This window comes from Ptychodera flava, chromosome 5 (assembly GCF_041260155.1).
Source record: "Ptychodera flava strain L36383 chromosome 5, AS_Pfla_20210202, whole genome shotgun sequence".
Taxonomy (NCBI): domain Eukaryota; kingdom Metazoa; phylum Hemichordata; class Enteropneusta; family Ptychoderidae; genus Ptychodera; species Ptychodera flava.
Window position 1 is genome coordinate 4468797 of NC_091932.1, and position 15919 is coordinate 4484715.

The window sequence follows — 15919 nt, forward strand, 5'->3', positions numbered from 1 at the left end:
GGATGTATTCACTTGTCGATGCAATGAAATATCAAATACGAATCAATCTCTTTGTAACCTATTGGAAGACAAATTTGGATGCAAAAGATCACATTTGAGCATTATTCATATTAAAGGTCTGGCATAACACTTTACTTACAGATGAGACTATTAGGTCACTGCATAAAGTCCGCGAGGTCCCGTAGATGAATTTAAAGGGTTCGCAAAGTGATCCGCGTATGTAAAGTCAAAATATACTCACCTATATTTGTTTCTGGTCCGACAGTAGTCTGTGTCGGTACTGTTGTTGGTAGCAAACCTGGCACCGAATCTGTTGTCTTTTTAGTGCTTGTCGATGGTTCAGTTCCTTGTTCAGTTGTTGTACCTCGCTGTGTTGCCTCTACATAGGTGGTGGGTGATTCTGTTGTCTGTCTTGAGGTTGTCAGCGGCTCTTCTGCCTAAAGAGTTGTTCTTTGCATGTTGGCTGTTGTTATTAATGTGGACTGCTTAGTCGCCGCTGTTATGGCTTGCTCTGTTGTCTGATTAGCAATGGTTGTGAGTGGTTCTGTAGTCTGTTCAGTGGTTGTGAGTGGTTCTGTTGTCTGTTCAGTGGTTGTGAGTGGTTCTGTTGTCTGTTCAGTGGTTGTGAGTGGTTCTGTTGTCTGTTCAGTGGTTGTGAGTGGTTCTGTTGTCTGTTCAGTGGTTGTGAGTGGTTCTGTTGTCTGTTCAGTGGTTGTGAGTGGTTCTGTTGTCTGTTCAGTGGTTGTGAGTGGTTCTGTTGTCTGTTCAGTGGTTGTGAGTGGTTCTGTTGTCTGTTCAGTGGTTGTGGGTGGTTGTGTTGTCTGTTCAGTGGTTGTGAGTGGTTCTGTTGTCTGTTCAGTGGTTGTGAGTGTTTGTGTTGTCTGTTCAGTGGTTGTGAGTGGTTCTGTTGTCTGTTCAGTGGTTGTGAGTAGTTTTGTTGTCGTTCAGTGCTTTTGAGTGGTTCTGTTATCTGTTCAGTGGTTGTGAGTGGTTCTGTTGTCTGTTCATGTGTTGAAGTGGTTGTGTTGTCTGTTCACTTTGTTGTAAGTGGTTCCGTTGTCTGTTCACTTGTTGTAAGTGGTTCTGTTGTCTGTTCAGTAGTGGTGAGTGTGTTGTGTTGTCCGTTCAGTGGTTGTAAGTGGTTGTGTTGTCTGTTCAGTGGTTGTGAGTGGTTCTGTTGTCTGTTTAGTGGTTTTGAGTGGTTCTGTAGTCTGTTCAATGGTTGTGAATGCTTCCGTTGTCTGTTCAGTGGTTGTAAGTGGTTGTGTTGTCTGTTCAGTGGTTGTGAGTGGTTCTGTTGTCTGTTCAGTGGTTGTGAGTGGTTGTGTTGTCTGTTCAGTGGTTGTGAGTGGTTCTGTTGTCTGTTCAGTGGTTGTGAGTGGTTCTGTTGTCTGTTCACGTGTTGTAAGTGGTTGTGTTGTCTGTTCAGTAGTTGTGAGTGGTTCTGTTGTCTGTTCAGTGGTTGTGAGTGGTTCTGTTGTCTGTTCAGTGGTTGTGAGTGGTTCTGTTGTCTGTTCAGTAGTTGTGAGTGGTTCTGTTGTCTGTTCAGTAGTTGTGAGTGGTTCTGTTGTCTGTTCAGTGGTTGTGAGTGGTTCTGTTGTTTGTTCAGTGGTTGTGAGTGGTTCTGTTGTCTGTTCAGTGGTTGTGAGTGGTTCTGTTGTCTGTTCAGTGGTTGTGAATGGTTCTGTTGTCTGTTCAGTAGTTGTGAGTGGTTCTGTTGTCTGTTCAGTGGTTGTGAGTGGTTCTGTTGTCTGTTCAGTGGTTGTGAGTGGTTCTGTTGTCTGTTCAGTGGTTGTAAGTGGTTGTGTTGTCTGTTCATTGGTTGTGAGTGGTTTGTGTTGTCTGTTCAGTGGTTGTGGGTGGTTCTGTTGTCTGTTCACGTGTTGTAAGTGGTTCTGTTGTCTGTTCAGTGGTGGTGAGTGGTTCTGTTGTCTCTTCAGTAGTTGTAAGTGGTTCCGTTGTCGGTTCATCGGTTGTCAGTGGTTGTGTTGTCTGTTCAGTGGTTGTGAGTGGTTCTGTTGTCTGTTCAGTGGTTGTGAGTGGTTGTGTTGTCTGTTCAGTGGTTTTGAGTGGGTCTGTAGTCTGTTCAGTGGTTGTGAGTGCTTCTGTTGTCTGTTTAGTGGTTGTGGGTGGTCGTGTTGTCTGTTCACGTGTTGTAAGTGGTTCTGTTGTCTCTTCAGTGGTTGTAAATGGTTCTGTTGTCAGTTCAGTGGTTGTGAGTGGTTGTGTTGTCTGTTCAGTGGTTTTGGGTGGTTGTGTTGTCTGTTCAGTGGTTGTGAGTGCTTCTGTTGTCTGTTCAGTGGTTGTGGGTGGTTGTGTTGTCTGTTCACGTGTTGTAAGTGGTTCTGTTGTCTCTTCAGTGGTTGTGAGTGGTTTTGTTGTCTGTTCAGTGGTTTTGAGTGGTTCTGTTGACTGTTCAGTGGTTTTCATTGCTTCTGTTGTCTTTTCAGTGGTTGAGAGTGGTTCTGTTGTCTGTTCAATGGTTGTGAATGCTTCTGTTGTCTGTTCAGTGGTTGTGAGTGGTTTTGTTGTCTGTTCAGTGGTTTTGAGTAGTTCTGTAGACTGTTCAGTGCTTGTCATTGCTTCTGTTGTCTTTCAGTGGTTGAGAGTGGTTTGTTGTCTGTTCAGTGGTTGTCATTGTTCTGTTGTCTGTTCAGTGGTTTGTCAGTGGTTGTGTTGTCTGTTCATTGGTTGTGAGTGGTTCTGTTGTCTGTTCAGTGGTTGTTACCGCAGGTTCTGTTGTCTGTCAGTGGTGGTGAGTGGTTCTGTTGACTCTTCAGTGGTTGTGAGTGGTTCTGTTGTCTGTTCAGTGGTTGTGAGTGGTTGTGTTGTCTGCTCAGTGGTTGTAAGTGGTTCTGTTGTCCGTTCAGTGGTTCCGAGTGGTTTTGTTGTCTGTTCAGTGGTTTTGAGTGGTTTCTGTTGTCTGTTCAGTTGTTGCGAGTGGTTCTGTTGTCTGTTCAGTGGTTGTAAATGGTTCCGTTGTCGTTCAGTGGTTGTAATAGGTTGTGTTTTCTGTTCAGTGGTGGTGAGTGATTCTTTGTCTGTTCATTGGTTGTGAGTGGTTCTGTTGTCTGTTCAGTGGTTGTAACTGGTTCCGTTGTCGGTTCAGTGGTTCTTGGTTGTTGTGTTGTCTGTTCAATTGTTGTATGTGGTTCTGTTGTCTGTTCATTGGTGGTGAGTGTTTGTGCTGTCTGTTCAGTTGTTTTGAGTGGTTCTGTTGTCTGCTCAGTGGTTGTAAGTGGTTTCGTTGTCGGTTCACTGGTTGTGAGTGATACTGTTGTCTGTTGAGTGGTTGTAAGTGGTTGTGTTGTCTGTTCAGTGGTGGTGAGTGGTTCCGTTGTCGGTTAGTGGTTGTGAGTGCTTCTGTTGTCTGTTCAGTGGTTGTGGGTGGTTGTGTTGTCTGTTCACCTGTTGTAAGTGGTTCTGTTGTCTCTTCAGTGGTTGTGAGTGGTTTTGTTGTCTGTTCAGTGGTTTTGAGTGGTTCTGTTGACTGTTCAGTGGTTTTCATTGCTTCTGTTGTCTTTTCAGTGGTTGAGAGTGGTTCTGTGTCTGTTCAATGGTTGTGAATACTTCTGTTGTCTGTTCAGTGGTTGTGGGTGGTTTTGTTGTCTGTTCAGTGGTTTTGAGTAGTTCTGTAGACTGTTCAGTGCTTGTCATTGCTTCTGTTGTCTTTTCAGTGGTTGAGAGTGGTTCTGTTGTCTGTTCAGTGGTGGTGAGTGATTCTGTTGACTCTTCAGTGGTTGTGAGTGGTTGTGTTGTCTCTTCAGTGGTTGTAAGTGGTTCTGTTGTCTGTTCAGTGGTTCCGAGTGGTTTTGTTGTCTGTTCAGTGGTTTTGAGTGGTTCTGTTGTCTGTTCATGTTGTTGTGAGTGGTTCTGTTGTCTGTTCAGTGGTTGTAAATGGTTCCGTTGTCGGTTCAGTGGTTGTAATAGGTTGTTTTTCTGTTCAGTGGTGGTGAGTGATTCTGTTGTTTGTTCATTGGTTGTGAGTGGTTCTGTTGTCTGTTCAGTGGTTGTAACTGGTTCCGTTGTCGGTTCAGTGGTTCTTGGTTGTTGTGTTGTCTGTTCAATTGTTGTATGTGGTTCTGTTGTCTGTTCATTGGTGGTGAGTGTTTGTGTTGTCTGTTCAGTTGTTTGAGTGGTTCTGTTGTCTGTTCAGTGGTTGTAAGTGGTTCCGTTGTCGGTTCACTGGTTGTGATGATACTGTTGTCTGTTGAGTGGTTGTAAGTGGTTGTGTTGTCTGTTCAGTGGTGGTGAGTGGTTCCGTTGTCGGTTCAGTGATGGTAAGTGGCTGTGTTGTCTGTTCAGTGGTCTTAGGTGGTTCTGTTGTCCGATCAGTGGTTGTGAGTGGTTGTGTTGTGTGTCCGGTGGTTGTTATTTCGGTAGTTGATTCTGATAATGTTGTCTCTTCACTTGTTATTGATGGTGTTGTCGGTTGTGTTGTTGTTGTCGAATGATTTAAAACAGTTGTTTGTTGAGAGGTAGTCATGACCGTTGTTGTAAGTTTTGCGCGCGTCAGAGTTTTCGTCGTCTGTCTGGTTGTTGGAGGCAGTGTCGTGATTGTAACGGGGTCTGAAAAGAAGCACAATTTGAATCATGCAGAACTGTGACAGTCACCATTCAAGCTTGTGTAGTACTTGAATTTCTGTTACAGATGCTTTAACATTTTGTGTATACATATAATTCTTTCTTATTTCTCCATCTACTTGCATCTCTATCTGTGTCGTTCAAAAAAATTTGACCTCCACCGTAGTAGCCTTAAAATGTTTTCTTTTAAAATTACAAGCGTAATGCATTAACTATTCATCACATCGTGAAGCGCTATCTGTAATCTTGTATTTTGAAACATTCTCAATTTCTTGCGAGTTCCCAAACATATCCGTAGGCATTTAAACGACTTAACTGGCAACATTAGTTCTTTCATTATTTCGACTTTATTATTGGATACTTTATATTTAGTGTCCTCGAAGAACGTTTTGATGACTGAACAATTAACCGAAATAAGGCTTTCAAAACAATTACAAAAAAAATGAAAAAAACGAAAATCAACAAGCATGATTAATTGAGTTTTGTTGTTGGTTACTGTACGCATAAAAGTTTTTTATGATATGGTATCGCCTGAAGTCTATCTGAATCTAGAATTCCCACAGAGATTGCACCCTGTATAATTTTGGAAGCTTCTCAGCGGGTGGCCCTAAAACGAAGGGGAAGGGGGAAGGGGGAGCTACGAAGGGCTTATGACCCTAAAACGAAGGGGAAGGGGGATTACGATGGGATTATGATATTCACATTCTAAGTAGATAAAACGTGAGTAAAACTATGCAAAATAAAATATTGTCCTGACTATGATAAATATGAAAATACAGAAATATTATCCTCTCACATAAGGGACTTATGTTAGTGGACAAGGTGGGTGGCTTTATGTACAATGCAATATAAAAGAAGCATATGCATGATCAATAACTATAACTGATGCAGTGAAGTGGGATATGATATTCACAGTAATAGAAGAAAACACTTTGATAGCGATATGCAAAAATTAAATATTGTTCTCACGCTTAAGGGACTAATGCTATTTGGTGACCCCAGGGTTTATGTACAATGCAATATATACAGGCACTCACGCCATGCTTAAGGCAGAACCTATTACTATCACTGATGTCATGAAGAGGGACATGATATTCACAGTGTAAGTAGAAAAAAGTTTGATAAAAATTGAAAAATAAAATATTATTCTCACTCTTAAGAGACGTATCTTTTGCCCGAGGGGTTTACATACAATGCAACCTGTAAAAATACTACATCATACAGATCGGGGCCTATAACTATCACTGATGCCACGAAGGGAGCATGATATTCTAAGATTTAATATTGAACACATTGACAACAAGATTCAAAAATGAAATATTGTCCTCAGGCATAGGGCACTTATGTTATATAAAAAAGGGTGGGAGGTCTTGTATATGATGTACAATGTACAGACACTAACCCCACACTGAAGACGGGACCAATAACTTTAAATAATGCCACGAAGGGGGACATGATATTCTCAGTGTCAGTAGAGAACACATTGATTGGACATGATATTTTCAGCGTGAGTAGCGAAAAGTTTGATAGAAACACGCAAAGTTAAATTATTGTCATCGGGAATAAGGGACTTATGCTATAGGACTGGGGAGGGGGGCTTTGCGTATAATGTATAATACGTAGGCACCAGAACCATACTATAAATAGGGCCTATAACTTGAAATCATACCACGAAGGGGGACATGATATTCTCAGTAGAGAACATATTGATTGCAAGATGCAACAATGAAATATTGTCCTCAAGCTCAAGGGACTTATGTTATAGGACGAGGGGGAGGCTTTGTGTATAATGCATAATATACAGCCACCACCACCACATACTACAGACGGGGCCTATTACTTCAACTAATGCTAGGAAGGGGATCATGATATTCTTAGTATCAGTAGGGAACACTTTGATAATAATATATAAAAAAGAAATATTGTCCTCAGGCTTAAGGAAATGATGTTATAAGACGAAGGGGGAAGAGGTTCTGTGTACAATGTATAATATACAGGCACCTCCACCATACTGAAGACATGTCTTATAACTTTAACTGATGCCACGAAGGGGACATGATATTCTCAGTGTCAGTAGAGAACACTTTGATAAAAAGATGCAAAAAGAAATATTATAGTCAGCCTTAAGGGACTGATGTTATAGGGCGAAGGGGAGGGCTTTGTGTATAATGCATAATATACAGACAAGAACACAATACTAAAATGGGGCCTATAACTTTCACTTATGCCCCAAAGGGGGACATGATATTCTCAGTATCAGTAGAGAACACTTTGATAATAATATACAAAAAAGAAATATTGTCCTCAGGCTTAAGGGACTGGTGTTATAAGACGAAGGGGGGGGGGGCTCTGTGTACAATATATAATATACAGGCACCTCCACCATACTGAAGACATGGCTTATAACTTTAACTGATGCCACGAAGGGGACATGATATTCTCAGTGTCAGTAGAGAACACTTTGATAATAATATACAAAAAAGAAATATTGTCCTCAGGCTTAAGGGACTGGTGTTATAAGACGAAGGGGGGGGGCTCCGTGTACAATATATAATATACAGGCACCTCCACCATACTGAAGACATGGCTTATAACTTTAACTGATGCCACGAAGGGGACATGATATTCTCAGTGTCAGTAGAGAACACTTTGATAAAAAGATGCAAAAAAGAAATATTGTAGTCAGCCTTAAGGGACTGATGTTATAGGGCGAAGGGGGAGGGCTTTGTGTTTAATGTATAATATACAGGCAAATGGTTATGATTGTCGAATATACACCATTTTGAATGCATGTAGTGTCATCACAGGAAGACTGTATGACATTATTGACAGTATTACAGTTAGAAGATGGGTGTCGACGCTAGTAATACGTCAATATGATCATATTTTTAAGTCCCTTAATCTATATCCAAAGAGCCATACCACAACCAATAAATTATGCGATATGTACACGATACTGACGGAGCTATTTCGTGTAGGAGAGAGCCCCTTTCGCCTGACAACATAAGTGCATTCAGCCTGAGGACAGAAAATATCTTAACTTTGAATATTTCTATCAAACAGTTCCCTACTGACACTGAGAATTCATGTCTCCCTTCGTGGTATAATTTAAAGTTATAGGTCCTGTCTTCAGCATTGCAGTGGAACCAGTATATTACACATTATGCACTTAGCCCTCCCCCTTCGTCACGTAAGATAAGTCCCTTAAGCGTGAGCTGTTGTTGTTGTTGTTGTTCCTTTATTCCTCCTTCAATGAGAAGAGTTACATCAACAAAAACGTTTACAGAAAGAGAAAAATTAAATTAATAATAATAAATAATAAGGAAATTAGCACTTGAAACAAAGTACCTGGAAGCTCTATGCTAGACAAGATTGAAATAGTTCCATAGCAGCGTGGAGAAGAATCTCTCTTTCACTCAATTGGAATAAGCGAATAATATTAGTGTTACCAAGCATAACTGAAACAAGGTCCTTATCAGTCAAATTGTATAAATAGACTGCAAACTCTACACTGGTGTTGTCAATAAGTTTTGACCAAAAGTAGTTTCTGTGGATCGCTGTCAAGGGACAAGTAGTGGCAATATGCACTAAGAGATTATTGGTGTTTTCGTCACACTTTTGGCAATGTACAGGTTCAGTTTCTATAATAACTCTCAGTATTTGTAACACAATATCTTTGTACTCATAGAACGTTTTAGCAAAAACATATAACGAAAGTGGTTCAAGTTTGACGTGAATAGCATGAAAGAATTCAAGGTCTTGTCTCTGTTCAAGCCTAGCTCTCCAAAGGTCATTTTCTCTCTGGTAAACAGCTTCCTTAATAATAGATTTCCATATCTCTTTAGATGGAAAGAAGCCGGAAATGTAGAATTCATCTAAAAAACAAAGCAAATCATATTTTGAGAAAATTCTTACAATATCGGGAATGAAGCCCTTTTGTTTTTGAACGGCAGAAATTTTGAATTCACAAAGACGAATTAAGAAAACTTTCTTGCATACTAGGGTACTATTCAATCGACAAAGAGTGCCAAAGAATCTTAATTTGCATAGATCTAAATATGCTTCAATGGAATATAAACCAAGCGTGCTTAGAGCAATGTCTGACGAAGTTCTCGTGGGCAAACCTTGTATCAACTTAGCTGCATAACGTTGACATCTTTCAAGCATTAGAAGTTCTGTGTCGGAGATGGTCCAAAGTTCACAGGTATGAAAAACTGCCGGAATACACATCCTTTTCCAAACATCTGCGCTGATAATAGGGTTGAGACCGTTTGGGCCGATACCCGAGCTACGAAGAGAGTTGATGATGGCTCTAGCTTTTTTACAGGCAGTAACAGTTCTCTCCATTGAAGATAAAGAGCTGGTCAATTTCATGCCAACGATTGTAATGGAGGCCGTTTCGGTGACTGCTGTATTGTTCAGGAGTAAGGTTGAATGGGTTTGCCTAGATTTGCGCTCAACGTTCGATTCTCCAAAAACAATTAAGCTGCATTTGCTTGTGGAAAGTTTTAGTCTCCATAGTGAGCAGAATTCACTGATACAATCTACATGTTTTTGACAGCTAGACAGGGTAGGTGCAAGAATTAATATGTAATCTGCTAGTGCGGGTGCACCAGCAAACGATGATCCAACAAAGCAGCCAATTTCATTAGATTCTAGTTCGTTAAATAAATCGTTAATATAAACAAGGAAGAGTACTGTAGAAAGTACACTTCCCTGTCTGATTCCCTGAAATATTGGAAAATCTTTCGAAGTATATCTGCCAATGGCGATTCGGCAATTTTGGCCGTGGAACATCGTGCGTAGGAACCTCCAAAGTTTTGAATTTATGCCCAGTCTATAAAGTTTCGTAAAAAGTCCATTCCACCAAATTGTGTCAAAGGCTTTGTGTATATCTAAGCTGCACATGAAGACTTTATTACGACGTTCAATGTGATAGTTGATAGTCTCTTGGATGCCGAAAGCCGTTGTGACGTTGCTTTGCCCTGGTTGATATCCCGCTTGGAGCGGATGAGGGATGTGAAAACTGGATAGCCATGGCTGTAGGCGTTGAAAAATACACAGTTCGAAGAGTTTTTGTAGGGATGGCAGTAAAGAGATACCTCTATAGTTGTTAACATTGAATTTGTCTTTGTTGCCACCTTTAAATACTGGTACTAGGTATAATTTAAAGGCATATGGAGAATACTCTACATCAACCATTGCATTAAATAAATGCGTAAGACAATTGATGAGAACTGGCCCACCAAATATAATATGCTCATAAGTGATTGAATCTGGACCACCAGCTTTTTTGCGTTTTAATTTCCTTACGGCACACGAGATTTCTTCGTTAGTGAAAGGAGTAGACACAATCTGTTCCCGATTCAAATAACTCCGGTAACTAGTAAGTTAATGTTGTTGTCGATTGTTAATTTAAAAATGCTAGAGAAAGTGTTATCTTCCAATGGCTCGTACAGTTGTTGGAAGACTTTAGCAAACGCGTCAGCTACTTTGTCAGGATCACAAATTTTCAGATCATCTACCTTAAGAACAGGAAAGGTATCACCTTTGCTTTTCCGTCGAGTGTTTATATATCGCCAAAAACTTCCTTGGTCAAATTCCATTGCAGTTTCAACGAAATCATACTGTTTCCTTTCCTCTTCCCTTTGTTTTTTACGTAGCTGGTTTCTGAATACTCGTTTTGATTCCTTGTAAAGACGATACGTATCATGCTGGTGTCCTCTGGGTCTACCAGCTTCAATCCTCTTCTTGCAGCATTCCCATGTTTTACGATGAAAATCTTTAAGCTCTGTCCAATATGATGGAATATGTTCGCAGGCGGTTTACGTAGAACATTAATAAGGGAATTCGTGACTTGTTCAATTTCAGCTGGGCAAAGTAATGGTTTTCTGTCAAGAGAAAGCAACTTTAGTTTGTGGGAGAGTGAGTGACTGTATGTTTGCCTGATGACACCATCGTTAACTTTAGACCACGCTAAGCGTGATCGATCAGGCAACAAATGGAAAGTAGCGACGGAGAGTTTTAAATTGCACACAACTGGGTAGTGATCTGATAAGTTCAATGCATCATCATCTAGTACTTGACACTTGGTAACATTGTCAGCTATACTCTCTGGTATCAATATATAGTCAATTGTCGATCGATGCAAGCCATCTGAGGAACAAAAAGTTTCAACTGGACCATTGCAAACGTTAAATAGGTTGACTGGTTGAAGGTTGCAAGAATCGGCAAACTGCTGAAGAGAATACTCTCTCGTTGTGACAGGATTTACTTGTCGACGTGGTCCTGCTAGACTTGCATTAAAGTCTCCCAAGAAAATCACGTGGCCGACAGGTGTATATGTATTATACAAGTCTTCCAGTAAATTAACATATTCCACGTATGAGTCTACTGTGTAGTTGACAGGCGGTAAATACAAAGCAAAAAGAAAGATAGATTGATTATTTTTACAGTCCAATTTCAAGCCGATAACGCGGTCATCGTTCAAGTCAATATGTTCGATCTGCGGGCGTAGTGTTTTCCGGTAAAGGAACGCCACACCTCCTTGACCTCGAGCTGAAAAGTTACAGGGGTTCAGATCGTACTGCCGTCTGTCGCACCAAAAGAAGCAAAATCATTGTCAATCAAATCAAGGAAGTGCAATGAATGTGGGAAAAGCCAATGTTCACTCACAGCGCAGATGTCAGTTTCATTAAGAAGTTGGACTAGGTAGGGGACGGTAGACATCACACCTCTGACATTCCAGCATGCGAGTCTTAGAATTTCAGCAGAATTATGAGTCTGGAGCGTAGACAATAAGCATACAAGAACAAGCTTTAAAATGGAAAAGGTCAATAGGCTAAATTTCATGAATTGGTGGATTCAGGTTGGCGTCTTGTGGATTGTAGATGCTTAATGTGTTCAGAATATGTCCCTTATGCGTTAGCAAATATTTCTTTTTAAATCTTGTTATCAATATGTTCTCTTCTGACACTGAAAATATCATGTTCCCCTTCGCGGTCTAAGTGAAAGTTATAGGTCCTGCCGTCAGTATGGATGTGCTACCATATATTATACATTATACACAAAGCCCTCCCCTTCGTCCTATAAGATATGTCCCTTACGCGTGAGCACACTGTATTGAATATTGTTATCAATATGTTCTCTACTGACACTGAGAACATCATGTCCCCTTCGTGGCATCAGTTGAAGTTATAAGCCACGTCTTCACTATGGTGGAGGTGCCTGTATATTATACATTCTACACAGAGCCCCCCTCGTCCTATAAGATGAGTCCCTTAAGCGTTAGCACAGTATTTCTGTATTTAATATTGTTATCAATATGTTCTCTACTGACACTGAGAATATCATGTCCCACTTAATGGCATCAGTGAAAGTTATAGGCGCTGTCTTGAGCATTCTGGTAGTGCCTGTATATTGTACATTACACACAAAGCCCTCCCCCTTCGCCCTAAAACATCAGCCCCTTAAGGCTGACTACAATATTCCGTTTTTGCATCTTTTTATCAAAGTGTTCTCTACTGACACTGAGAATATCATGTCCCCTTCGTGGCATCAGTTAAAGTTATAAGCCATGTCTTCACTATGGTGGAGGTGCCTGTGCCTGTATATTATACATTGTACACAGAGCCACCCCCTTTCGTCTAATAACACCAGTCCCTTAAGCCTAAGGACAAGATTCTTTTTTGTATTTTATTATCAAAGTGTTCTCTACTGACACTAAGAATATCATGTCCCCTTCGTGGCCTAAGTGAAAGGTATAGGTCCTGCCGTCAGTATGGATGTGCTGCCTCTATATTATACATTATACACAAAGCCCTCCCCCTTCGTCCTATAAGATAAGTCCCTTAAGCGTGAGCACAGTATTTCTGTATTGAATATTGTTATCAATATGTTCTCTTCTGACACGCAGAATATCATGTCCCCCTTAATGGCATCAGTGAAAGTTATAGGTCCAATCTTCAGCAATGTGGTGGTGCCTGTATGTTATACATTATGCACTAAGCCCCCCTTCGTCCTATAAGATAAGTCCCTTAAGAGAGAGCACAATATTTCACTTTTGAATCTTGTTATCAATATGTTCTCTTCTGACACTGAGAATATCATGTTCCCTTCGTGGCATAAGTGAAAGTTATAGGTCCTGCCTTCAGTATGGATATGCTTCCTCTATATTATACATTATACACAACGCCCTCACCCTTCGTCCTATAAGATAAGTCCCTTAAGCGTGAGCACAATATTTCATTTTTAAACTTGTTATCAATATGTTCTCTTCTGACACTGAGAGCATCCGGTTCCCCATCGTGGTCTAAGTGAAAGTTATAGGTCCTGCCGTCAGTATGGATGTGCTGCCTCTATGTTATACATTGTACACAAAGCCCTCCCCCCTTCGTCCTATAAGATAAGTCCCTTAAGCGCAAGCACAGTATTCCTGTATTGAATCTTGTAATCAATATGTTCTCTACTTACACTGAGCATATCATGTCCCCTTCATGGCATCAGTGAAAGTTATAGGTGCCTCCTTCAGCAATGTGGTGGAGCCTGTATATTATACATTATGCACTAAGCCCCCCTTCGTCCTATAAGATAAGTCCCTTAAGCGAGAGCACAATATTTCACTTTTGAATCTTGTTATCAATATGTTCTCTTCTGACACTGAGAATATCTTGTCCCCCTTCATGGCATAAGTGAAAGTTATAGGTCCTGCCTCAGTATGGATGTGCTGTCTCTATATTATACATTATACACAAAGCCCTCCCCCTTCGTCCTATAAGATAAGTCCCTTAAGCGTGAGCACAATATTTCTGTATTGAATATTGTTATCAATATGTTCTCTTCTGACACTGAGAATATCATGTCCCCCTTAATGGCATCAGTGAAAGTTATAGGTCCCATCTTCAGCAATGTAGTGGTGAATGTATGTTATACATTATACACAAAGCCCTCCCCCTTCGTCCTATAAGATAAGTCCCTTAAGCGTGAGCACAGTATTTCTGTATTGAATATTGTTATCAATATGTTCTCTACTGACACTGAGAATATCATGTCCCCTTCGTCGCATCGGTGAAACTTATAGGCCCTGTCTTCAGCATTGTGGTGGTGCCTCCATATTATACATTATACACTAAGCCCTCCCCTTCATCCTATAACATAAATCCCTTAAGCGTGAGGGCAATAATTTAACTTTGCATGTTTCTATCAAACTGGTCTGTACTGACACTGTGAATATCATGTCCCCCTTTTTGCATCAGGGACTGTAATGGGCCGGATCAGTATGATGCTAGTGCTTGTGTATAGTGCACTATGCACAAATCCCTCTGCTTTCGTCCAATAAGATAAGTACCTTAAACGTAAGGACAATTTTTCATTTTTGCATATTTTTATATGTGTTCTCTACTAACACAGTGCATATCATATCATAGCCCCTAAATGGTATCAGTGACAGTTATAGGTCCCCATCAGGTTCGTGCTAGTGCTGGTATATATTGCATTGTGCATAAAGCCCCAGCCCCTGTCCTTCTTCTACTGACATAAGTCCCTTAAGCGTGAGGATAATATTTCATTTTTGCGTATTTTTATCAAAGTCAGGACAATATTTCATTTTTGCATAGTGTTATCAAAATTTTATCTACTTACAGAGAGAATATCGTAACCCTTCGTATTCCCCCTTCTCCTTCGTTTTAGTTTTCCCCTTCTCAGCTTAATTCCTCATTTCAAAAATTTCAGTTTTGTACATAATGTGTTGTGATACACCTAACGAATCAAGTCTATCTTCGGTGACAAATCGAATAATTATTTGCACGACGTCTACTCTGCTATATCAAAATGTGATGAACTTTGTTGAAATGAAACACATCAGACCAATGCATGATATGTAAAACCACATAGCTTATTGTCATTTTAATACATACCGAATTCACAGATAAAGTTTGTTTGTTTGTCATACAGTTCATCATACCATCCCCAGTACGACAGAAATCCTGTTTTCTTCAAGATCATGTTGTAATTCTTATCAGACGTGCTGCTAGGATTGGGTTCGTTGGTGTCCCAGTTTGTATAGGTCATGACGTCACCACTTAGTCCTCCGTCTGTACGATAGATTGATAGATAGATAGATAGATAGATAGATAGATAGATAGATAGATAGATAGATAGATAGAGTTTTTGGGTAAATTTCATGAATTCCTCCACATAACATATACTGTCCGTTATCCGCATACAAGTGAAAGCTAAAGATACCCTGAAATCGAAGAATTTTAATTACAGAATGAACATGGCGAATAATTGTTCAGCGATCACAATTTAGAATTTATTATACAATCGGCAGTTAGATGTACCGTGCGCCCATGTGCTGAGATTCGTTGCAAACTATATAATTTTTCATCTCATGTTTTACCGTGACGTTTAATAAATAAAGCATCAAAGGATCAGCCAGGAAAGTTCGACTCCATGGTTTGTTTTGGGATAGGAGTATTAACAGATACTGCAGATATTCAATTGGGATAGAAATAACAATAGATATTCAAGTGAACAAGATCAGCAAAATATTTGTGTGGAAAACGAACAACAATAAAATGTGAACAGATAACACGTGGGGCGCGAGTGTAAACACTTTATAATGTAACATGAAGTAACATCGGAGCAGAGGCTTGAACTTGACTGCGCTCTTGCCTTCTGAGGTCCACAGGTATCAGTAGCAACCAACCGGTCCATCTTCAGGTATATAGACTATTCCTATAGTACTTTGAACAAAGTAAAGTTTGGAGGGGATAGCGAAAGTTGTTTACAACTGCCGCCCCCTACGATTTTTAACTTCCTCGCCTGTTCACAATCCACCCCAAAAACAAAAATACAAAAAAAACAAAACAAAAAAAAAACAGCTACTCTCCCCGCCCGGGAAATTCTGTGCTGGTTCTCTTCAGCTGTCTCTTTATATTACAAATGATCTCAACAACCTATCAATACTGCAAATGCTCCCCCCTGCGCTCTCTCACTACACGGCTTTGCCCTCTCATTGACAACTGCCCAAAACACCTCACCCGATTCCAAACCCTTACCCAGCCGATCGACGTTTCGCCTACCGAGCAAAAAGAATAAAATATTCCACCGAGTCGACGATATAAATTACCTGGCCTCCGTAACTCCTTGTGATGATATTTAATTTGAAAAAGTATTTTGCCTGTTAATAAACAAATGTAGGTAGAATGCGCCTCGAGGACAGATATTTGGACTCTCAAAGCTCTTTTCTTTTCTGATCTACCACTTGTTAGGACTCATTGAAAAGCTCTTGACGTAAACATTTCACCGTCTTAGTTTTTCGAAAACCGAAAAT

General features: G+C 40.3%; 4 protein-coding genes across 4 annotated transcripts; all 4 read right to left on the bottom strand.

Moving 5' to 3' along the window:
- Positions 1–499: 499 nt before the first annotated feature.
- Positions 500–1819, bottom strand: LOC139132657 (transcription factor SPT20 homolog). Its single transcript, XM_070698926.1, has 2 exons — positions 1038–1819; positions 500–911 (listed from the first exon to the last, which is right to left on the bottom strand). Exons 1-2 carry the CDS (start codon positions 1817–1819, stop codon positions 500–502), a joined length of 1194 nt encoding a protein of 397 aa, XP_070555027.1.
- LOC139132658 (salivary glue protein Sgs-3-like) lies at positions 1816–2580 on the bottom strand. Its single transcript, XM_070698927.1, has one exon. The coding sequence runs from the start codon at positions 2578–2580 to the stop codon at positions 1816–1818; it is 765 nt and encodes a 254-aa protein (XP_070555028.1).
- Positions 2581–3016: 436 nt separating this feature from the next.
- On the bottom strand, positions 3017–3508 carry LOC139132659 (uncharacterized). Its single transcript, XM_070698928.1, has one exon. It carries the CDS (start codon positions 3506–3508, stop codon positions 3017–3019), a length of 492 nt encoding a protein of 163 aa, XP_070555029.1.
- Positions 3505–14652, bottom strand: LOC139132661 (salivary glue protein Sgs-3-like). The gene is made up of 3 exons (XM_070698929.1): positions 14499–14652; positions 4202–4569; positions 3505–4119 (listed from the first exon to the last, which is right to left on the bottom strand). Exons 1-3 carry the CDS (start codon positions 14650–14652, stop codon positions 3505–3507), a joined length of 1137 nt encoding a protein of 378 aa, XP_070555030.1.
- Positions 14653–15919: the final 1267 nt, after the last annotated feature.